Source organism: Amorphotheca resinae (genome assembly GCF_003019875.1).
Source record: "Amorphotheca resinae ATCC 22711 unplaced genomic scaffold M430scaffold_2, whole genome shotgun sequence".
NCBI lineage: Eukaryota > Fungi > Ascomycota > Leotiomycetes > Helotiales > Amorphothecaceae > Amorphotheca > Amorphotheca resinae.
Genome location: NW_020194472.1, coordinates 2,204,993 through 2,227,220, shown reverse-complemented (window position 1 = coordinate 2,227,220; position 22,228 = coordinate 2,204,993). Strand labels below are relative to the sequence as shown.

At 41.9% G+C, this 22,228-nt stretch overlaps 5 protein-coding genes across 5 annotated transcripts; 2 read left to right on the top strand and 3 right to left on the bottom strand.

The window, feature by feature from the left end:
• Positions 1 to 167: 167 nt before the first annotated feature.
• Positions 168 to 2,737, bottom strand: M430DRAFT_115567 (hypothetical protein). Its single transcript, XM_024861597.1, has 3 exons — positions 2,592 to 2,737; positions 628 to 2,524; positions 168 to 572 (listed from the first exon to the last, which is right to left on the bottom strand). Exons 1-3 carry the CDS (start codon positions 2,654 to 2,656, stop codon positions 237 to 239), a joined length of 2,298 nt encoding a protein of 765 aa, XP_024724262.1. The 5' UTR covers positions 2,657 to 2,737; the 3' UTR covers positions 168 to 236.
• A 1,034-nt stretch (positions 2,738 to 3,771) lies between these two features.
• On the bottom strand, positions 3,772 to 5,370 carry M430DRAFT_134306 (hypothetical protein; the record flags this gene model as incomplete). The annotated part of the gene is made up of 6 exons (XM_024862343.1): positions 5,046 to 5,370; positions 4,882 to 4,989; positions 4,414 to 4,818; positions 4,223 to 4,359; positions 3,937 to 4,111; positions 3,772 to 3,873 (listed from the first exon to the last, which is right to left on the bottom strand). Exons 1-6 carry the CDS (start codon positions 5,232 to 5,234, stop codon positions 3,772 to 3,774), a joined length of 1,116 nt encoding a protein of 371 aa, XP_024724261.1. The 5' UTR covers positions 5,235 to 5,370.
• Positions 5,371 to 5,804: 434 nt separating this feature from the next.
• On the top strand, positions 5,805 to 8,187 carry M430DRAFT_115560 (hypothetical protein). Its single transcript, XM_024861596.1, has 4 exons — positions 5,805 to 6,468; positions 6,531 to 7,438; positions 7,521 to 7,732; positions 7,830 to 8,187. Exons 1-4 carry the CDS (start codon positions 6,162 to 6,164, stop codon positions 8,011 to 8,013), a joined length of 1,611 nt encoding a protein of 536 aa, XP_024724260.1. The 5' UTR covers positions 5,805 to 6,161; the 3' UTR covers positions 8,014 to 8,187.
• A 389-nt stretch (positions 8,188 to 8,576) lies between these two features.
• M430DRAFT_64184 (hypothetical protein) lies at positions 8,577 to 10,292 on the bottom strand (the record flags this gene model as incomplete). Its single annotated transcript, XM_024869093.1, has 8 exons — positions 8,577 to 8,834; positions 8,891 to 9,147; positions 9,188 to 9,253; positions 9,305 to 9,574; positions 9,680 to 9,761; positions 9,811 to 9,933; positions 9,982 to 10,117; positions 10,180 to 10,292. 8 exons carry the CDS (start codon positions 10,290 to 10,292, stop codon positions 8,577 to 8,579), a joined length of 1,305 nt encoding a protein of 434 aa, XP_024724259.1.
• Positions 10,293 to 11,296: 1,004 nt separating this feature from the next.
• On the top strand, positions 11,297 to 13,623 carry M430DRAFT_134300 (hypothetical protein; the record flags this gene model as incomplete). Its single annotated transcript, XM_024862342.1, has 6 exons — positions 11,297 to 11,365; positions 11,443 to 11,484; positions 11,540 to 11,710; positions 11,814 to 12,120; positions 12,173 to 13,188; positions 13,285 to 13,623. The coding sequence occupies 6 exons, from the start codon at positions 11,297 to 11,299 to the stop codon at positions 13,621 to 13,623; spliced, it is 1,944 nt and encodes a 647-aa protein (XP_024724258.1).
• Between the last annotated feature and the right edge of the window lie 8,605 nt (positions 13,624 to 22,228).

Genomic DNA, 22,228 nt, shown 5'->3' with positions numbered 1-22,228 from the left:
ACAGAACCTACCCGCTCAATTCCCGCACTATCTGGATCCATATCATAGTCGAGACAATGGCACTCACAGGAAAGGCTCAATTACTCATCAAATATCGTGACACACTGCCAAATAGCCTACCTAGCCTACAGTACTGGTACAACGAGCTCCAACAAATTTTTTAAGTCCTGTTCCCTTTTTCACCAAACCCGCGATCCTGAAAGTCCAACCCCTCAATTCTCTATTGGCTGTCTTTTTCATTGAACTCCCCACTCATTGTCATCAGCTACATCGTAATCGATATTCTCCTGCTGTTCGTGACCCTGTGCGGCGCGTACCGGGCTCGAAGCGTGAGCCATAGCATCGCCTTCATCCATGGCTGTATCCTCAGCGTTCTCGGCCTTGGGCGTCGTCTTGGGAGGGAGGGTCACGGGCGGGAGAGGTGTTTGGATCCAAGCGAGCTCAACCTTGCCTACGGAGGGGATCTCGCCGCCGGTGGTACCGTACATGAATTTCTCGGCAGTGAAGCGGTCCTTGAAGGTGATGGAGGTGCGGGTTGGGGTTACTTCGATATCGGTATACTCGCCGATACCCTAGAGAAAGTTAGTGTGAGCTTCGAGAGAATGGGGTAAAGCTTTTAAAACTTACCAAGAGGTACTGTCTGAGGCTCTCATCCTTCTCTGGGTCTGAGAAGTCGATGCCGGTTAAGCCCACCTTCTTGGTCCGGTTGTCAAGCTTGTACGTAGAAGGCCCTGCTCCAAAAGTAGCTCCACCACGACCACGATAGCCTCCACGATAGCCTCTAGGAACGAAGGCGCCCCTTCCTCTGTAACCGCCCCGTCCTCGGCCTCGACCACGACCACTCCATGAATCGTCGGTGAGAGATGTATCGATACCCAAGGACTGTGCTTCAGCCTCCAGGGCAGCTAATTGTGCTTTCAGAGCCTCGGTTTGCGCACTCGATTTGGCATCAGATGCGGCTGGTGTACCGCTCTCTGGGCCGGCAGGACTAGCTGACTTTCCGCTCTTGGCGGCTATCTTTTCCATCAGCTTCCTCTTTTCCTCAGCCTGACTCCTCAAGAGTTCTTCCTGTCTCTTCTCTAGCTCTTTTCGTGCAGCTTCCATTTCTTGCTTCTTTTTCATCTTCTCTTCATGGGCTTTCTGGACTTCTTGCTGCTTTCGAGTAAACTCCTCTATATCAATCTGGGGCTCTGATGTTGTTCTCCCGGCGGTTGGAATGGGTGTGCCATTTCCGTTTTCCCCATTCGATCCTTTTGTTGTAGGAACTGCTGGTGGCTGCGGAAGCGATTCTTGATCAGTATACCAGTATACCTTGACGAACCTGTTATCAAAGATGACTTTTGGAGAGCTGTACGCAGCTTTTGCGGCATTCCAGTCACTGAATTTGACAATAGCCAGTCTCTTGTAGGGTCGCATTGAAACTTCGACTATGTCACCAAACTCCGAGAAGAATGCGCGCACTTCATCCTCTGAAAACCGTTCTTCTGGAATATTTTCAACCACAATAGTTGTCTTGCTCTTGTCAAAATTCGGCCTATCAGAGGAAAACTCCGCGCGGCCTCCCCGCCGGTTGGGGTTATTGAATTGTCCTCCTCGATCACCTCTAGGCCCACCACGTCCCCTTCCCCTGTCATTGCCTCTGAAGTGGTTGAACGCTCCTGCAGGAGTCCCATTGCTGCTTTCAATTCCGGTCATTAGGCTTGAATTGCTCGGATCATATTCATCGCCTGCACTGCCAGGTGGAACATATATCGAGTCCTGTCCATGCTCATACATGCAAGTATTTCCCCTAGCACAGAACCCCTTCAAGTCGTAATCTCGGCATCTCTGTTTCTTCTGTTTCATTGCTGGTGCGGGTCCCCGATTTGCAGATGAATTCGCTTGTGGAAAAGAGGGTAAACCGGGGACTGGGAAGCCCATTGCTTGCATGGCGAGTATGGCAGCCATCGGGTTATTCGGATCAATAGGAGGCATCCCAGGAGGCGGGGTCGGCATCCTAGGCATGAAACCTTGCGGAGGAGCGGCTTGTTGATTCGCAGCAGGTGGTCGACCTTGAAACCCTCCTCTACCATTGCTGAAGTTCTCGAAATTCCCGCGACCCATTGGTCCTCCCATATTTCCGCTTCTTCGCGGTTGCTTATAGAATCTCCCATTCAAATCTCCTCCAGGTTGATATCCCCTATCTTGAGGGTCTCCATCGCCTCGATCGTTATATGACCTCTTCCTCGAACCGTTCTGAGGCCCCAAAGGAGCGCCTACCATACCTGGGCCGCCATACGGGAGGGCAGATGGTCCCAACGGCGGCGCAAATGGAATCGAGGGCCTCGGAGGAGGCGGTGCAGCGCCTGGTAGGTAGGTTTTGTAGTGAATCGCGTCGAAAACATCTTGGACGAAAACTGTAGAGTCTTCTTTCAGAAAATCAGGTATCTCGGCCTCGCACAAGGCTCGGACGGTATTTGTATCGCCATCATGGCGCAGAAGCGCAAGGACATAGTCTGCAAGGACATCGGCATCTGCGTCAGAGCTATAACAGATGGTCCATCAGTAACAGAGCTCCTTGAAGTGTGAGGAGCTCTTTGGGTTGCACATACGTATTTTCGAGCCTCTTCACGATCCATTTCTTAAGCAGCGGCGCCTCTTCCTCTGGGAATAACATCGTCGCAATTACCGGCGTGTATCAAACACAAGTGTCGCCAAAGGCGTCTTGGTGTCGAAAGTCAGGTGCGCATTATTCGCGGTGTTGTGTTGGTTCTGAGGTTTGCTTTGCGTCTTACTGTAGTCACGTGTATGTTTATTTATCGCAAGTACCTAGGTGTGAAGCTATAGATATAGGCGGAGTTAAGGCTCGTACCATCTTTACTTGTCACTCTTAAGGGTTATTCGCTTCTATGGTGCTATATGTGTCAGAGAGTACTATCATTGTTTGCAAATGCCTCTACTTCTTAATATGCTTCAGTTTATCCTTCTACATAAGTAAGTAGGCTTGGATTTAGTAGGTCTACAGGCACTAGAACCCCCTTTGTCTTTGTCTTTGTCTATTTTATGCATGCTCTGGTAGAGCTTCTGAGCGTGGTATTGCAAACCCTGTTTACTCAACTCACAATGATACTTGGTGTTCCGGGATGTTGAATCTTGAACGATACCTAGGCATCTTTTACTGACTCTCTATCGCTGCCCTTTTCCTTATACTGTTATACATAGGTACGTTCCAAGCGGCAAAATTTCCCGAATAGCGACAGCTTCCTAGAGAAAAAAGCCATTTAACTAAGTTCAAGAACTGCTTACTCTTTCACTAAGATAACATATATCCTTTGAGTGCGTCGTCATCCGGGTCAAGGACTCAAGGCTGTGCAAACGGCTGTCTTTTCTAGTCATGGTCTGAATCAGACAGTAATGACTTGCTGTGACGGAGGTTTCAATTCAAAAAAAGAAGAAGAAAAAGAAGGCAAGGATAACATAACGGATACCATCGAGTCAGGCCTCCGGAAATGCAGAAGAGACTGTGCCGACATTCAAATCATCATCAGTAATCTCTTGACCACGATTTTCATGCGACAATCTTCCGGAATATGGCCCAAGTGGGGCCTACGTCCGATGGCTCTACGGCTTATAGTAGCAGATGACTATAGTGAAAATGGGAACTCACAGCCAGGATGATTCTTTTACCAGTTGATTAAAATCTTTGGCAAGACTTCAGATTTGAATTTTTATATAATGCGTTAGACCGCTGTCAAATTGCAAAATTCCCAGTGGATACAGATACTCATTCTACTAGGCTTGAGTAGGGTTAACCACAAGCGACTGACCCTTTTCGTGGTCGGGAGCCTCTTCTCCATGAACAACATAGGTTGTTGAAAGCTGCTTTCTCACATACTACATTGGAATGTCAGCTCATGGCACGTTTGAATACACATGCCTCAGGAGGGATAGACCTACGTCGCCTGCCTTGACAGGGCCAGGATATTTCGCGGGATTACCCTCTGAGATACAGCTCTCAAGGACGGAGACTGTAGCGTTGTAGTCGACGCCGAAGAAGAAGGGTACAGAGTAGCGTTGTTGTCCTGTTAGGTTTGTAGCGCGGTGGATCGTACTCTTGAAGATGCCATTTGTCCTGCAATGGGTCAGTTAGTATTTGCACTGATACTATTGGGCAACTTCTCCTTTTGCTGTCACAGTAGTCCCGGTCGCGGCCCGTTGAGGATTCACAGAAGATTCCACATACCAGAAGCTGAAGAAATCACCAATGTTGACCACAAAATGATTCTTCATCGGTTTCGCCATGATCCACTGGTTGTTTGCGTTGAGGACCTGAAGAGCAGGAACTTCATCTTGAGAGAGAATTGTGAAGCATTCATAGTCCTGTAAGGACACTATTAGTTGACTTCTCGTTGGTAAGGTCTGTGATTAGTTTACCGTGTGAGGAGTGATTCCTTCATGCTCATCCATGCCAACTTTCTGGGGTGGGTAGAACATAAGTCGCGAAAGAGATCCTGGGTGTTTCACAACGCCGTCAAAGTGATCCTCTGGCAGAGCAAGGGCCAAAGCAAAGACCCTCAAAAGGTCACGTCCAAGGTCGAGTATCTGACCATAGTAGTCCAAGAAAGTAGCCTTGAAACCTGGAAGAACTTCATCTCTTGGCCAGATGTTGGAGCCATACAAACCCGCGTCATCGGAAGGGAGAACATCGTCAATCTTAGCTTGTCGATCCCCCGCAAGCTCATAACCAATGTCGAATGCTTCAGACAAGTTACCAGAAGGGTTCTCTTCCAGATCCGTGCTCTGGTGTCCCCCGAGAAGAGGTGTGTAGCCCCGGAAATTCTAGTGGGGCCCAGTAAGATCAGCGGTTACGCTCTCGAAACACAGCGTCTTTGGGTTTCAAACCTTTGATTGGCCCATGAAGCTCTCCATCTTCTTCTCAAGTGGAAGAGCAAAGTACTTGTGAGCTGCATCATGGATCTTCGTGACTGACTCCTCGGAAATTCCATGGTTCTGTTGGATTGTTGGCTGATTGTATGGTTTGGATGATTGGACGTGTGAGATCTTACCTTGATATAGAAGAAGCCAACACGGGCGCAAGCGTTGTAGATCTCAGAGGCAACCTTCTTTCTCTCTGCGAGATCTGGGTGTTTCATGTTTGCCAGGTCAATGACGGGGATGGTGTCGAAGTCTCCTTGCACAATATCTTTGGCAACCTCTATCTCGCCGAAACGAGTCTTAAGTGTTGTGGTCGACATGATTACTATCGATGATTTGTTTTACTGCCTCGAAAGAAAACGGTGAAAGCGGATAGATCTGGGATTTGAATGACCAGCGTGTCAGTTGTTGAAGCGGTTATTTCTTGTTATAATATACTCTAGGTACGTGAAAGCTAAGTACGATCCAGACAGGAACAATTGATACAGTAAGCCTTATCAACGCTTTCTTGCTCCTGTGTACTGTAACCGAGTGGACCACTTTACCTGCAGCGGTTCATAACCCGCCCCCACCATTAAGTGCCGGAGATCTAATGGTCAGATCAGCGGTCCTTGGCAAGCCCTGACGTTTAAACCTTATGGCCTATGCCCAATTGAAGATAGGGTTGCAAAGTGGGACGTTGGCTACGATGTAACGTCCGAATACTACGCCTTACTAGATGCGTTGTTTCTGATAAGGGATGCTCGTGAGAGTTGCTATATCTATCTATATCCTCTCGTTCCAAGAACGCGGAGAAGTCTCCGATAACTTGGATACGTCTCTTCGCCCACTTCTAACCCGTCCGTACCACCCACCCTGATGGCATATCTGCCCACCTTAGAGGCTATACAAGATATTCTTCTACCCGGCGTGGATTGATTTCGACTCATTCCAAGTATTGGAGAGTGGGGAGCAATGCCAGCCTTGCAAACTTGGCCCCTCCGACAGTATCTCGGCCCTCCGACAGTATCTTGGCAGCATGCCAGGAATCTTCGTGAAGAGATAAGAAAAGCCATCTGGACTCTGGAGATGATACAGTGGTCTTTTCGCCATCCCTCACAGCTCATTTCAATCCTTATCTGGCTCAGATGCTATAAGAGGTCTCTTTTGTTCCAAAATGCTCAATTTGTGTAAGACGTTAGACGTATGTCTGTGTTATGTCTAATCCCTTTTCCCCCTCTTCATTTTGAAACCAGCGCCATTTAAATATGGGAGAATCAGAAGTCTCTGCGATTGCGGTCGAGACACCAACAGAAGTCACTAATATTGATACCTATCACCTTGCTCAACTCGGATACAAGCAAGAATTACAACGCAATTTTAGTCAATGGAGCATCATATCATTTGGTGTCACTCTGACTGCCACTTGGGCTGGCCTCGGAAGTGCTCTTAATGGCGGAATCTATGCGGGAGGACCATGCGGTGTCATATATGGGTTTATCCTGGTCTTCCTGGGACAGTGCTTTGTTGGAGCCACTATTGCTGAACTGGCTTCTTCGTATCCTACTACTGGAGGTCTGTAGGCTCGACGGTGTGGACTAATGCCGTGGCAGAACAACACTGATAAGGACATACAGGAATGTATCATTGGGCAGCCTACTTATCCCCTCCACGATGGGCCCCATTGGTCTCATGGACCACCGGCTGGAACACTGTGTTGGCATACATCACCTCCGTCGCTGCAGTCTCAACCGCTTCTGCTACTCAAATCATTGCTTTGGTCTCCCTAGCCAAGCCAGATTACGAGCTCGAGCGATGGAACGTGTTTTTATTGTTGGAACTAATCAATCTAGCAACTCTGCTCATGGTTGTCTTTGGGAACAAGTTTCTTCCATTGGTTAATAAAGCCAGCATGTGGTGGTTTTTAGCCTCATTCCTTATATGTTCTATCACTGTTCTGGCTATGGCACCAAGTCATCGTTCTGCAGAGGAAGTGTTCCGAAACTTTACAAATTCCACCGGGTGGTCAACAGCAGGTATGGCCTTTATCTCAGGCCTCATCAACCCCGCATTCGCAATTGCGGTTCTTGATAGTACAACACATATATCCGAAGAAGTTCCTCAACCTGAAAAGAATGTTCCGAAGGCCATCATGTACACCCTCATATTCGCTCTTGGTACAGGATGGTTCTTCTTGATGGCCATTTTCTTCAGTTACCAAGACCTCAATGGATTACTGGAAACAAAAACAGGTTTACCCATTGCAGAGCTCTTCCGGCAAGCCACGGGATCCAACGCTGGGGGATTCGGTTTGACATTCTTGCTCATGACCTCTAATCTCTGCACCGTTTGGAATTGCCAGCTCGCTCAGGGGCGCATCTACTGGGCGCTTGCACGTGATAATGGTGTTCCTTTCAGCGAGTTCTTCTCAGTTGTTGACTCTCGTCTTCACGTACCGCTTCGTGCGCATGTCTTCACGGCGTTCATCGTGGCGATTCTAGGTATACTTTATATGTGGGCAAACACAGCTTTCAATGCATTCATAGTACGTTTGCTCCTCTCCTATTTCCAATTCTCTTCATCTTTGCAAAACAGGAGACAATACTAATACTCTCTCCTCTGTGTAGGCTGCCAATCTTGTGTTCTTTAATCTATGTTATGTTGTTCCTGTCGGTATCAACATGCTTCGCAAACGAAAGACGCTTGTTCCTGGCTGGTTCCACTTGGGAAAATATGGCATGTTAATCAACGCCGTCTCAATGTGTTGGATCGTTTTCTTGATTATATTTCTTGAGATCCCATATTTCATGCCGGTCCACTCCTCAGATATGAATTACACGTGAGTAACATTCGTAAAGTTCTCCTGTCCTGTCAAAGGTTGGGATGACAGCGCTTGACTTGTTTGAATCAATCTAACCTCATATCTTCTTTCATAGTTGCGTTATTGTAGGGGCTGGAATAATATTCGAGTTGGTATACTATGTCTGGAAGGGAAACTCCTTTAAGGGGCCATCCCTGGATGGACGATCGACCGAGGTTTTGAACGGACAAGATATTCCTTCTCATCAGGATGTTTATGGTGCTGTAATAAAGGACTCTGTATCTGGATTAGAGAAATGAGATCGAAGAGGAGATCCTATATAGTATAGCTATAACAAAACCTTACGAGTAGAGGCTGTTAGAGAAGCAAAGGGGGGCAACACAATATACTAGCTATTAGCAAAAGCTTTAACTACTGACTTTAGAAAGCTGCATCAAAACAAAGGGCTGAAAGGGGTTATAGTAGGTTGGAGGTGTGAATACTTATTGTACCCAAGTAATGCAAAGTATTTCTAACAGCTGTCAAGTTTAATCACTAGCTTACATAAAAGGGAAAAGGAAGCGGGTTCTGCTCCGAGAGGGCCGTAATCATTCATGACTAACAGTTCACCCGTTTACCCATTGCTCACCTGCTTCACACCTTGGCCTCATCCCTTACGTTAATTCGCCTTCTATTACAATAAAGCAGCCTGGTCACCTTTCCCAACAGAAGCAGATCTGCTTTAGGTCAAGATCCAGGTGTGATAACCCGTTATTCACATTAAACTTAGGACATCACGATCAGGAACAAATTTTTCTACCTTAAAGGCCTCGAGATTCTGTTTTACTACCTTTTGCAAGTGCAAATATCCGAGTAATTACTCTCACAATGAAGCCATCTTCTGCTTTAGTATCATATCGTAGTCCAAAACAGCCTTACCAAGTACAAGGGCACTTTCTGCACAGTCCTCTTTACTTGTCCATTCCTTTGCAGAGTGACTGATGCCATCTTTAGCTCTGGCAAACACCATCGCTGTTGGTACTATCGTTGTTGTCATAGTCGAATCGTGGCCTGTCCTTGTCTTCGATGCGATTCCTTTGTCACCGCAAGCTCGCTTTACGCAATCAACTGCTTCTGGCCACTGCTCAAATGTCAGCGATCCAGACTTAGAAAAGTCGCTCTCAAGACAAAACTCACGAAATCACCAGGAGGCAGATGAATTGTTCGTTCAAGATCATAGTCCAGCCCCCGCTGTCCTGCGATGCTCTTGATTCGTTTCTCGATTTCATCACCCATATTTTCTAGTCCCTCTTTCTCGGCGTGCATCAAGCAGAAAACAACCTTTGTTCTCGATTGGATATTACAACTTCCAAAGGGATGACTATGTAAGCCGGTGGTTGTCGTGTCACCTCCAAAGTCATATGCCAGGCTCTCAATCTCGCTGATCAGCTTCGCTGATCAGCTTCGCTGATGCAGCAAGCGTGTCTCTGCGACCCCACATTGACTTTGTGTTGGCATGGCCATCGTCACCATGGAAGATTACCTCGTACCATGTCATGCCTAGCACCGTCGCATCAGTAAGTTTCATTGATCAGGTCTTGGTGAACTCACCATTCCACCCGGTCACCCAGCCTACAGGCTTCCCTGCCTTCTCAAGGTCTGTGTGCTGTTCGACATGTATCTCGAAATGGGCTGAGATTGGAAATTCTTCGAAGGTATTTGGGCCATCACCGACATACCCAATCTTGGCCAGCTCTCCGCCCAATGTCAGACCTCTGTTGTCAGTGGACAGAGATGCATGGGCCTCTTCGACTGTCGATTTGCCAGCGTAGACTAGAGACGATCCGAGCAGCGGAAAAAATCGTGCGCCCTCTTCGTTTGCTACAAGAAATCAGCGGCCGTGATAGATGAGAGGCATCCTTATGAACAAATGGCTCCAGCGAGTCTCTGACCAGTTAAGATTGGCACGTTTCTCTTTTTACTTACTCCAGTTGATCAAACAAATAGGCGCATTAGTTTTGACATTTTGTTCTTTCATGCTTCGCATAACTTCAAGGGCACCAATGACCTGAGATCATTAGTGACAATGGCATTCGAAGGAGCAAAGAGAAACGCACTCCAAGAGCACCGTCAAACATTCCACCCGTTGCAACAGTGTCTAGATGACTTCCCATTGCGATGGGTGGTATACTGTTGTCTGCGCCATCGAATGTCGCAAATTGAGTTCCCGTTGCATTCACCTGTGCCCTTGTCATTCTCTATGTCCATTCAATCAACACTCAACATACCTTGTAATTTCCTCCCAAGGCAAGGACTTGATCTCGGAACCAGTCTCTCACCATCTTGTCATTCTCATCTGCGCAAAGTCGAGTCACGCCTCCTGGAGATGGCGCACTCCATTTCGCGGTTTCATGGATGTCATTCCTTGATTCCGTTTTTAGTTCATGCTACATTTTGTGATTTCCACAGGGACAAGAGCTCCTTACCACAACCTGTCTCCATTGATTGTGAAGTTAGAGGCAGCAACAGCATTAGTGTATGAGCGTCTGGCATATGGGCCCCGAGCGAGTGATATCGCAGTACGCCTGAAGAGAGTCATTGCGAAGAATTAGTTGAGGTCAATCTTCTCTGGACACCTAAAGACCACGACTTTTCACGATTCCACTTCCAGGGCCACTATGATATAAATATCCAACCATGTCAATTCCCCACGTGACCCTTATCAGCTCTCCAACATAATCATCATGGCCTCCATTCTCCAAAGCTTGGAATACTCTGGGGTAGGGTCCATTCTCGGTGTTAGGCGCAGAATTGTATGATCGTCGAGCGCTAACTACGCGATTACCCTTTTCCCCCCTTCCTAACACTACCTTACCTACTTTATCCCCTTATTCTTGGCCTGTACTAGATCCTCTAAGCCCTTTTACCTTACGTTTACGCCTTATATCTACACTCTCTTCACTACTATGGCTAATCGTAGCCAGACGTGCTCAATCAAGTAATTGATAGTACATATATCTGCCCATAGCTAGGATCTTGATAGGATCAACTTCAATATTGCCTTATCGCCTGTTGTCAGCTGCGCGCATCTCCATCCCACCGTTTCAAGCATTCTCCGACGCCTATATCTATGAAGCTGCGCGCATTAGTTCTTCGTAAAGGGTTATGGAGCCCCTCTACTTTATCTGCTCTATATGCGGATAGTCTATTTGAGTAATGGAAGCCCTCAGTTCTTTACGCTACTGTTACTCTTGCAAGCATAATAGCTGATCATTTGTCGCATACGTGTTGGCGGTTCCACGCCCCATCAACCTTATCTCCAGTTTGACGACAATCCCTGGTTATCTTCTTTTGCTAGGACAATTTGTTATTCGCGGGGCCCATCTCAACGTAGCCGCTATGAAGGAGTTGGATATCCTTATCGCCAACAACAACCATGCGGCGGTCCAAGTCCGTCAGGAGGCCATGCCCTTATCTTCAGATAGCTGAGGAGATATCTCATATTACTTTACTTATACAACGAGATTCCTATAGTGAAGTTCGTCGTGATCTTTTGCACTTTTGCAGTCTTCTGAACTGGAGTACTCTTCGTATCCGTTCATCATGTCTACAAGTAAAATTGCGCCTGTCCTCCCGGAAGGAGCAGGCTATGGGGTCGTCGTTGGCATAGGAGTAAGTCTATTCTGACCTGAGGGATACCGTGAAAGCTCTTCTTAGTTAAACAGAGTTTATTACTGACCCTTTGGCAGTTCTTCTTTGCGCTTGTAATGGCAGGCATATCATTTATCCAGGTTCGTGCTAGGTACTTACCACCACTCCGAGGCATTGATTGCTAACAATGTGCAGAACCGATATACCAAGTACTCGACCAAGGGCAGTGAAGAATTCAACACTGCCAGTAGAAGTATTAAGTCCGGCTTGATCGCAGCGGGCATTGTCTCAGCATGGACATGGGCTGCAACTCTCTTGCAGAGTAGCACAGTGGCCTACGAGTATGGCATCTCGGGCCCCTTCTGGGTAAGCTGCCGTCAAACTCCTATCATTTAGTTCTTGTTTTGACTGTCGAATAGTGTTAGTAAAGCCGCTTGCCATTCTGTCTAGGTACAAACTAAAGCAAGAGTCAGATGCTGCAGGAGCAGTTGTCCAGATCTTCATGTTTGCAGTTCTTGCTTGCAAAGTCAAGCAAAATGCGCCTCGTTGCCACACTTTCCTGGAGATTATCCACCGCCGCTATGGCAAGACGACACATCTTGTCTTCATCTTCTTTGCGCTCCTCACCAACGTTCTCGTCGCGAGTCAGCTGCTTCTGGGGGGTAGTGCGGTCGTGACTGCTCTCACGGGCATGAATGTTTACGCAGCCGTCTTCCTAATTCCCTTCGGAGTCTGCATCTATGTCGTCTTAGGAGGGCTACGTGCTACCTTCCTCTGTTGGCGATACCTTCATCCATCTGGTGTTCCTTGGTTACTGACTGTGTTTAGGCGATTATACCCACACCTTCATCGTAATGATAATAATCCTCTACTTCATGTTCTCAGTCTACACGTCCAACGCTCTCATCGGCTCACCATCAGCAATGTTCGAATTGCTAAAGGAAGCCTCAATCAAGCGTCCTGTAGCCGGGAATATCGGCGGCTCCTACTTAACCTTGAAATCCAACTACGGCCTAATCTTCGGCGTCATCCAACTCTGCTCCGGAATGGGAACTGTCTTCCTCGACCAAGGATACTGGCAGCGCGCAATCGCCAGCCGGCCTACGACTGCTGTAAGAGCCTACATCATGGGCGGCATGGCCTGGTTCGCCATCCCTTTCGGCTTCGCCACAACACTTGGCCTTGCAGCCGTGGCATTGACAGATAACCCCGCTTACCCAACTTACCCCAACAACATGACTTCGACACAAGTTTCCTCGGGATTATCTGCACCTTTCGCAGCTGTCGCCTTACTTGGCAAACCCGGGGCAATTGCCCTGCTACTCACGCTCTTCATGGCAGTCACGTCTTCCTCCTCTTCAGAACTAATAGCCGTCTCTTCAATTCTCACTTTCGATGTCTACAAGATGTACATCAAACCGCACGCTACACCCGAAGAACTCATCAGGATCGCCCATATCATGATCTGTGTCTTCGGTGTGGTCATGGCTGTGTTTGCGTGCATCTGGAATGCAATTGGCATCGATCTAGGGTGGCTCTTCCTCGTCATGGGACTACTCATCGGTGGTGCTGTCTTCCCTGCCGCTTTCGCCGTCACATGGAAGAAACAGAACAAATGGGGAGCTATCTGTGGGTGTCTGAGTGGTCTTGCGGCTGGACTTATCGCTTGGCTTGTGGAAGCTAAACAGTACTATGGCGAGTTGACAGTTGCCACAACCGGAGCGTCTTATCCCACGCTTGCAGGGAATATGGCGGGTGTGCTGACAGGCTTGATCGTTACTGTCGTGATTTCTTATATCAAACCGGATGATTTTGACTGGGAGATTACGCGTTCTTTTAACGCAGTAAATACATCTCCTGTTGATGAGGCAGCCGCGCTCGATAGTCAAGACCAGAGTCTGGCTGGCACCGATTCTGAAGAAAAGAAAGTCGACCACGAGCAATCCGTGTCTTCGACCCATCCACCAACTCAGGTCCCTGCCCCTAAATCAGTCCTGCCCACAATAATCGACGAAGAAAAGGAAGCGCTCGAAGACGCCGCCGTCCTCGAGGACCCCAAAAGACTCAATGGCGCTCTGCGCGTAGCCGTGGTCTCTTCCACAGTCTTGACTTTACTGATGCTTATTATTATTCCTATTCCGATGTTCTTGACCCATTATATTTTTTCGAAGGGGTTCTTCGAGGAGTTTTTCGCATTGTTTGCTTGCGCTATATTGCCTATTTACGAAGCGATAGGGTTCTTTAAGGACTTCTATAGAGATATAATGATGGGGAAGTAAGGTTTAAGATAGTAGGGCTAGGGTGTTCTAGAGGAGGGTTGTTAATCGTCGGCTCGCTTGTAAATAGCGACCGAAAGTTTAACATACCCTGCACTAGTATCAGATAGTTTAACGTAAGGTACTCTGCGTACCGCTGTTTTGAGTTGACTAATAAGAGCGTCAGGATTTAGGGGCTTTAGTTAGTGCCTATAGGTACTGTCTATAGCGTACACTCTTACTATTACTGTCGCTGTCGCTGTCGCTGTCGCTGTTACTAAATTTGACTCCTTTAATTCCTCTAAGCGGTCTACCTTTTTGTCCCTATCCTCTAAAGTCAGTAGGCTTTAACATTTTAGCCATCTTTAAGAAAAGGGAGTGTTAGAGATTAGTACTACAGGTAGTATAGTAGAGAATTATAGTCGAGTAGCTAGTAAGTTACTATATACATTAATTTAAATTTAAACTAATCCTTATCTTTTTTCTACTCTTAACCCCTAAGAATATATATACGTACTACTTAAGAGCCCTAAGTAGCCTTAGTATACCTATAGATACGTAAGGTTAGTATACTTATAATACTAACTCTTAAGTTCTTAACATTACTTCTTTTTCTTATAACTTTATCTTAAAGCTATATAAAGGCTATACTAGATATAGCTAATCTCTCTTTATACTATACTTATATATAGCTATATATAGTATATTTCTTTTAAACCTTAAAATAATAATAATAGTAATATTATTATTATTATTAAGTATTATATAATCTGTTAAAAAAACTTTTGTAACGGTTGTCTACGCCCCCTACTACCCTAAAAACTTAAAAACAAACAATAGAATTAAAATTAGTACCTTTAGATACTCTCTAGAGTACTAGCGGACTATAGGCGAGCCTATAGTAATAGATAGTAGGTATACTAGACTTAAACAGAGCTAACACTACCTACTCGTAAGTAGGAGCTAGTACTCTTACACCTTAACTAAGAGCTATAGTAAGGAGCTAGAGAGTAGTAAAGGTAGTAAGGACAATAAGACAGAGAAAATCATATAAAGAATCAAAGCCTACGTAATACTAGGTAAAGAGGATAAGGCGTTACGCCTCCTTTACGACCTTATTATAACAATAATAGTAGTAGTAGAGCTAAAGGTAGTAAACATAAAGACCCTCTTACGTACTCTTAGGACCCTCTCTAACGACGACCTAGTAACGATTAGGTAATTAAGAATAATGTTAAAAGAGGCCTTTTAAAGGCTAATAGTAGCGGTAGCCCCTTAGGCTACGTACGCGTTAGTAGTAGGCTAGCGCCTAATAAGAGTATAAGTAATACTAGAGAGACAGATTAGAGAGCTAAGGATTAGAGTAGATAGACAGATAAAAGACCTAGTACGTTATAACGCTATTAAAGTAGTAATAGTAGCTAATATAGCGATTAAGGGCGCTAAGGTAGTAGTGACCTACTAGCTCCTTAGTAGTAATACTATCCTTACCTTTAAGGAGGCTATACTAAAGACTACGATCTAGGATTAGGGCTAGGTATAAAGGGCGTTTAGGCCTATAGCCTAGCTCTATAAGAGTAAGTTTATAGTAATCGTAAAAGGCCTACTAGTAGACCGGGTTATATAGGTAGAGCTAAAAGCGTTACTAGTAAAGATCTAAGCCTACGTACTATATGTTATAAAGGTTAAAGTCAAACCTATTAAGGCCTTTATAGTAAAGTTTATAATAATAGTACTATACCTCTAAAGCGCTAACGCGACGACGCGCTTATATAAATAAAGGCTAATCTAGTAAGCCTAGATCTTTAACTACAAGCTATATTCGGCCGACCTATAAATCTAAAGATACTTCTAGTACTACTAGTTTAGCTATATTAGGCGGTTCTATAAGAACTAGGCCTAGTATAGCTACTATATAAGAGTAGTATACCTTTAAGGTAAAGAGGAGTACCCTTAACTTAATAGTAAGAAGAGATACGTTAACTATAGTAGACTATACGTAGCGTAAGACTATTAGTGTCTTAAGGCTCTTAAAGTAAAGGAGTAAGTATATACTATATATTAGTAAAGACTTAGACAGTTTAAGGTATTAAAGAGTAGCTTTACTAGCTAAGTACCTAGTATTATACTAGCGTCCTTATAAGATAGCAACAATAGCTACTAGGTCGTAGTACCTAAGAGACTATAAATAAGTAACAACAAGAAGCTTATAGTAAGGACTCTAGTAAGGCGTAAGTGCCCTTTTATTAGGGCGCTAGACATAGTAACGGTTTAGAGCTACGACATTATAGAGATATTAAGCTAGGAAACTAACTAAGGGTCTAGCGACCTCTTTATAACGTAAGACTTATAGATCCTAGACTCTTAGTAATAAAATTAATAATAGTATACTAGAACACTATAAGAAAGAACGGCCTTATCTTAATAGTACTTTACGATAGCTATAAAGCTAACGTTATAGTAATCTAAGAGCTATAGTATAACAAACAGACAAAGATAGTCTACTACTTAGCGTAAGTAAAGTACTAGTAGGTCTATAAGAGTAAAGGCCGTATAGTTATCTACGTTTATAAGTAGTACCTACCTCTTACTTAAGTAGTAGAGACTAGCGTCGACTAGTGTTACGTTACTTTATAAGGTGTTACTGTCTAGTTAATATACTTACTAATTCCTAACTCTTTAAGCTAGACTAGCCCTCTCTAGCGGCTTACTAAAGAAGACCTAAAGGGGCTATAGATCGTTATAAGTAATATAAACCTTTACTACTTACTCTAAGATAGAGCTAGTAAGACTACCCTTAAATTAGAGACCCTCTTTTATCTAGCCTATAAGTAGTAACTCTCGCTATGTATACCCTAAAGAAAGCTAACCTAAAAGAGATATAGTAAATAAGACTTAATAATTAATTACGTGTAGGCTATAGTAACGCTCTAGTATACTTACTAAGGTAACCTAAGGTATAAGAGATCTAACTACTACGCCTAGCTAATTAAGGTTATTACCTAAGTAAGGGATCGCTATAAGAGAGCTATAAAGGTACTAGGATAGAGCTAGACCTTAATAGACTAAGAGCTAGTAGCGATTAAGGCTAGAAGGCTCTACCTCTTCTCTAAGCTACTAGACATACCTTATAAGGTTAATAAGGCCGTTAACTCGCTTACCTCTTAGCTTATACGTATTATAGACTTATCTACCCTAAGAAAGAAGGTTAGCTAGAGGCGTACTAAACCCTAGTAGAGTAGTAAGGTCCTTAAGGCCGTCTAGTAAACACAAGTAGTACGCCGTTAATATACTACTACCCTAACTAAACTTTACTAGCGCGACCTCTAGTAGGCTAGTACTTACTAACTCTAGACGATCTAAGATATAAAGACTAAGAGCTAGTATAGCGCCTTTACTACTACTTTAAAAGACTAATAAAAACTCTAGAGTCTTAAAAGGTAGGCTAGGCTCTATAGCTATATACCTTTAGAACCAGCCTTACTCTCTCCTCTTTAAGGCGCTAATAAAAAGGTACTAGCTATAAGCTACTATAACAAAGTAATAGTATTAGGCTAGTAGTTTTTTCTAGAATTAGTAGCCGATCTTAGTAACGTCGTTCTAGACCTCTAGAACAAGTAGTACTAGTAGTTTACTATTAACGACACTATAATAGAGGCAGACATTACTAACGTTCTCTAAAAGACAGGTACCTAAAAGGCGCTAAGACCTAACCTACTACTTACTAGCTTCCTTAAGGTATATAGGCGCCTCTTAGCTAAGCTTCTTATAGTAGTAGTAACTATAAGCCTCTAGCTAAGGCACGTCTTAGCGTAGTTTAAAGTAGTAAAGGTAGTAGTACTACATAAGCCTAAAAAGACCCTTAAATAGTAACAAACTACTAGGGCCTATAGGCTAATATTACTCTTAAGCGTAATAGGTAAAGTAATTAAGTTAGTAATTAGCCGGCGCTTTACTAATACTATAGAGTCGTAAGGGCTCTTTTTAGAAACGTAGATAAGAAACCGGCTATAACGCTTAATAGACCTTATAGTTAAAATAGTAGTTAATACTATATATATAGTATAAAGCTATAAGGCTGTAGTGTCTCTTCTCTAACTAGATATTAAAGGCGCCTTTAATATAGTAAACTATATACGCCTTTTCTATACTCTTTAATACCTAAGGTTCTTTATATAGGCTGTATAGTAAGTGTATAGCTTTCTTACTAATTAGACAGCTAGCCTCTTCTTTAATAAAGAGGCGGCGCCGCCCTAAGAAGTTACTATAAAGGTACTATAAGGCTCGCTCTTCTCTCTTATCCTCTTCCTCCTCTATACTACTAGCTTATATACGCTACTATAAAGACATACAGGCCTTATTATAGTAAGGTTTACTAATAACCTTAATCTCTTAGCTTTTAGTAGAGATACTACAAAGATACGCTAGTACCTTAAAGAGGCGTAGTAGACATATAGCTAGTAGTCGTGTATAAGAGGGATAGAGTTCGCCCTTAAAAAGAGTAAGCTCCTTTACCTTACCTACACTTACGCTATACTAACGACGCCTGTCTACCTTAATAGCTAGGTTATACCCCTAGTCTAAGAGGCCTACTTTCTAAGAGTTTAGATAGATTAGAAGCTTAGGTAAAAAGGCTACCTTAACGCTATTAAACAAAAGTTCGCTATCTAGTAGTTTGTACTTATAAGGCTCGCTACGTCTATATAAGGATATAGCCTACTATACGTAAGAGAGATCTATACAAAGGTAATCTAGAGTACTATAGTATATAGTATAAGGGTCTAGTACCGTCCCTTTAGGTAACAAGCTAAGGAGATCGTAAAAGACCTTATTATAAAGTAGTTATAGTATCTTTACGTTATTATAAGAGCGTACTAGACGACTCTTGTTTAGTTTCTTAAGTCTAAAACAGCTACGCCTCTACTTAACCTTTACCTTAATAAGAGAGTAGTAGACTTTAAATAACGTCTAGAACATATAAGTAAGGGTAAACTTATATAGTCTATCTATAATAAAGTAGCGACCTGCCTTTAATAATACTAGAGACACTATTATAATACTACTATAGCGCTACCCTATACGTTACTTAAGTATAAGACAGGCCGAGCTATATAAGTAAAGGACTAGTATAAGGACTCTCTACTAGAAGAGACCTTATAAGAGAACTAGAGGACACGATAGACCTAATACAATAGTTTACTAGTACACTACTAAGGTACTGCCCTAGCCGTACTACCTGTCCTTTTAGTAGATACCTTTAAGAAGTACTTACTCTTCTATAAGTACGAGAGCTTACTTTTAATATAGATCTGTACTAGTAAGGTTAGGCTCTAGGCCTTCTTTTTCGAACATAGAGTACTAAAGGTAGCGACCCTCTAGTATCCTTATAGTAAGGCCTTAGAGACAGTAGCTTACCTAGTCCTTAACTACTAGTAGCTTAACTAGTAGCGACAGGCCTTATAGTAAGTACTCTACTTAAGGGCGCTATAAACGTTCTACGACTTTATAGTAGTAATAGAGAGAGAAAAGAGCGCGTACGTACTAATCTACTAGCTACTGTCTACCGGCCAGTTCTTATAGTTTAGGCTAGCCAAGTACTACTTAGCTAAAGAAGAGAGAGAGTAATCCTGGCTAACGGCCGGCGTCCTTCTAGCGTCTTACTAGCGTCTTATTAGTATGTTTAGTATTACTAGGCTAGAAGGTTAAGTTCTAGTAGAGTAGCGATAAGGTCCTAGCGCCTTAGTAGTACTATAATAGAGTATTTACAAGAGGTAGTACGTAGGTTTTTACTTAGCTTTAGTACGGTTTTACTACGTGATTTATATAGTATAGAGGTTCTACATACATTAGGCATAGGTAGTAAGAACAATAATAATAATAATAATATTATTATTATTCTTACTACTTATACTTAATATATATAGAACCTTTATACTATATAAATCACGTAGTAAAACTATACTAAAGCTAAGTAAAAACCTATATACTACCTCTTTAACTTATATTATTATAACACTATTAAGGTACTAAGACCTTACTACTACCTTACTAGAACTTAACCTTTTAGCCTAGTAATACTAAACATACTACTAATAAAGCGCTAGTAGTATACTAGTAAGGTACTAGCTATTAGCTAGGATTACTTTCTCTCTTTTTTAGCTAAGTAGTACTTAGCTAGCCTAAACTATAAGAACCGGCTAGTAGATAGTAGCTAATAGATTAGTATATACGTACTCTTTTCTCTCTTTATTACTACTAGTAGTAGTAATATCTTTCTTTATTAAATACCTATACTAGGTACTATAAGAGTTTAATCTAAGTTTTAGTATATATATAGTTTTATAAGAAGAAAAGAAAATAAAACCCTCTTACTAAGGTACTATTATATTACTAGTCTTTTTGTTATGTCCTTATCTCTTTTATATAAGCCTATAAATATTACTATAAATATAGTACGCCTTATATATACTAGACTACTCTTAGTACTCTACTTTATTCTTAGATTAAAAGTAAGAAAATAATAACTACTTATAGTTATCTTAGTTCTTACTTAAAGGTTACTCTTTATTTGTTTATATACTATTCTTTTAACTCTTAAGATAAAAAAAATTCTAATCCTCTAAGCCTTTTTCTTTCTTTATATCGTAAATTACTTTTATAGCTACCTTAAGTACTAGTTTTGTATATATATTAAGCGTAGCCTTTATTTACTAGCTAAGACGTTACGTAAGCTTATCTTAATATAGGCCTAAGGCTATCTTAATTATTATCTTAATTATTGTTCTATACTAAATCTAGTTTAGTTCTTGTTGCTTATTTAGTTACTTACTAGTAAGAGGTCTTTATTATGTTCTATATAAACATCTTACTTCTTTACTTTTTTCTTTACTAATTTACTTATAACCTTTCTTTCTTCTTAATTTACTCTTAAACTCTTCTTTTTAAATCTAAAAACCTTAAGTAATTTTAATATCTCTTAATTACCTCTTTCTTTAAGATACTTTATACTACCTTTACTATAACCTTATAAAAGTAAGGACACAACTACTCTCTTTTACTTTACTAGTCTACTAGTAAGTATATCTATACTAGTAAGCTTTCTTAGGCTAGTTCTTTTATAGTAAAGACATATAACGATTTAGCTAATAATTAGTCTATTCTTATATAATCTAACGCTTATGTCTTAAGTAGATTTAATAATAATAATAATATTAATAATAATAACCTTTTTACTCTTTCTTAAGGTAGGTCTAGAGTGTTCTTACCTGGCCCTCTTATAATGTTTAGTACTTATAGATCTACCTCTAGAGAGCTAGAAGAAGGCTTTACCTAGATTAGTCTATATAGATACTTTATTAAAGGTTTGTATATTTCTTGTTATTAGTACCTCTTATTACTTACTTATAGACTAACGCTCTTACCTTACGTAGCTAAAGCCTACTAAGCGGCCTGTATCTACGGCTAACCCGCGTCCCTCTCTACCTCTTACTCTTACTAAGTAAGAAAAGAAAAAGGAGAAGACACTAGCTAAGTTAGGATTAAGAGTAGTACTAGAGAAGGTAGTAGCCTAGCTAAAGCTAAAGCTAAAGACGACGATAATAATAAAGACAGTAGTATAGACAATAATAATAGTAATAACTAAGATAAAGACAGAGATAAAGTAAAGAGAGAAGAAGAAGAAAGGCCTTACTAAAGGTATATATACTTATAGAACTAAGGCTCTACTACTTTCTTAAGACGTCTTCTTATTAATTTCCTTTATCTAGTCTATCTATATAAAGTATACCGCCTTCCTTAAGTAATAAGTAGTAGCTATAGTACGTAAAGTAGAGAAAGAAGAAGAAGAAGAAGATAAGAGTAAGAATAAAGATAAAGATAAAAGAAAAGATAAAGATAAAGATAATATTAATAATAATAATAATATTATTATTATTCTTACTACCTATGCCTACTATATATAGAACCTTTATACTATATAAATTACGTAGTAAAACTATACTAAAGCTAGGTAAAAACCTATATACTACTACTTGTATTTATACTATTATAGTACTACTAAGACACTAGGTCTTTATTACTACCTTACTAGAACTTAACCTTCTAGCCTAGTAATACTAAATATACTAATAAGACACTAGTAAGGCGCTAGTAAGGTACTAGTTACTAGCTAAGGCTACTTCTTATCTTATAACTCCTTTATTAAGTAGTACTTAGCTAGATAAAACTATAAGAATTAGCTAGTAGATAGTAGTTAATAGATTAGTATATACGTACTCTTATCTTTCTTTATTACTACTATAAAGTCGTAGAATGTCTATAGTGCTTTTAGGTAGAGTACTTACTATAAGGCCTACTACTATTAATTTAGCTACTAGTAGTTAAGGACTAAGTAAGGTACTATCTCTAAGGCCTTACTATAAGAGTACTAGAGAGTTACTACCTCTAGTACTTTATACTTAAAAAAAAAGCCTAAAGTCTAACTTTACTAGTATAGATCTATATTAAAAGAGAGCTCTTATACTTATAAAAGAGTAAGTACTTCTTAAGAGTATTTACTAAAAGAGTAAGTAGTATAGCTAGAATAGTACCTTAGTAGTATACTAGTAAGCTATTATATTAAGACTACTAT

What these genes read in the sequence shown, in the direction of transcription:
- M430DRAFT_115560 (XM_024861596.1), top strand. Translation starts at nt 6,162, where the DNA reads ATGGGAGAATCAGAAGTCTCTGCGATTGCGGTCGAGACACCAACAGAA. An exon ending in TTCGTATCCTACTACTGGAG is followed by an intron (nt 6,469 to 6,530) that starts GTCTGTAGGCTC and finishes AAGGACATACAG; the next exon opens with GAATGTATCATTGGGCAGCC. An exon ending in CAGCTTTCAATGCATTCATA is followed by an intron (nt 7,439 to 7,520) that starts GTACGTTTGCTC and finishes TCCTCTGTGTAG; the next exon opens with GCTGCCAATCTTGTGTTCTT.
- M430DRAFT_115567 (XM_024861597.1), bottom strand. Translation starts at nt 2,656, where the DNA reads ATGTTATTCCCAGAGGAAGAGGCGCCGCTGCTTAAGAAATGGATCGTG. An exon ending in GTGAAGAGGCTCGAAAATAC is followed by an intron (nt 2,525 to 2,591) that starts GTATGTGCAACC and finishes CATCTGTTATAG; the next exon opens with CTCTGACGCAGATGCCGATG. An exon ending in GCCTCAGACAGTACCTCTTG is followed by an intron (nt 573 to 627) that starts GTAAGTTTTAAA and finishes AACTTTCTCTAG; the next exon opens with GGTATCGGCGAGTATACCGA.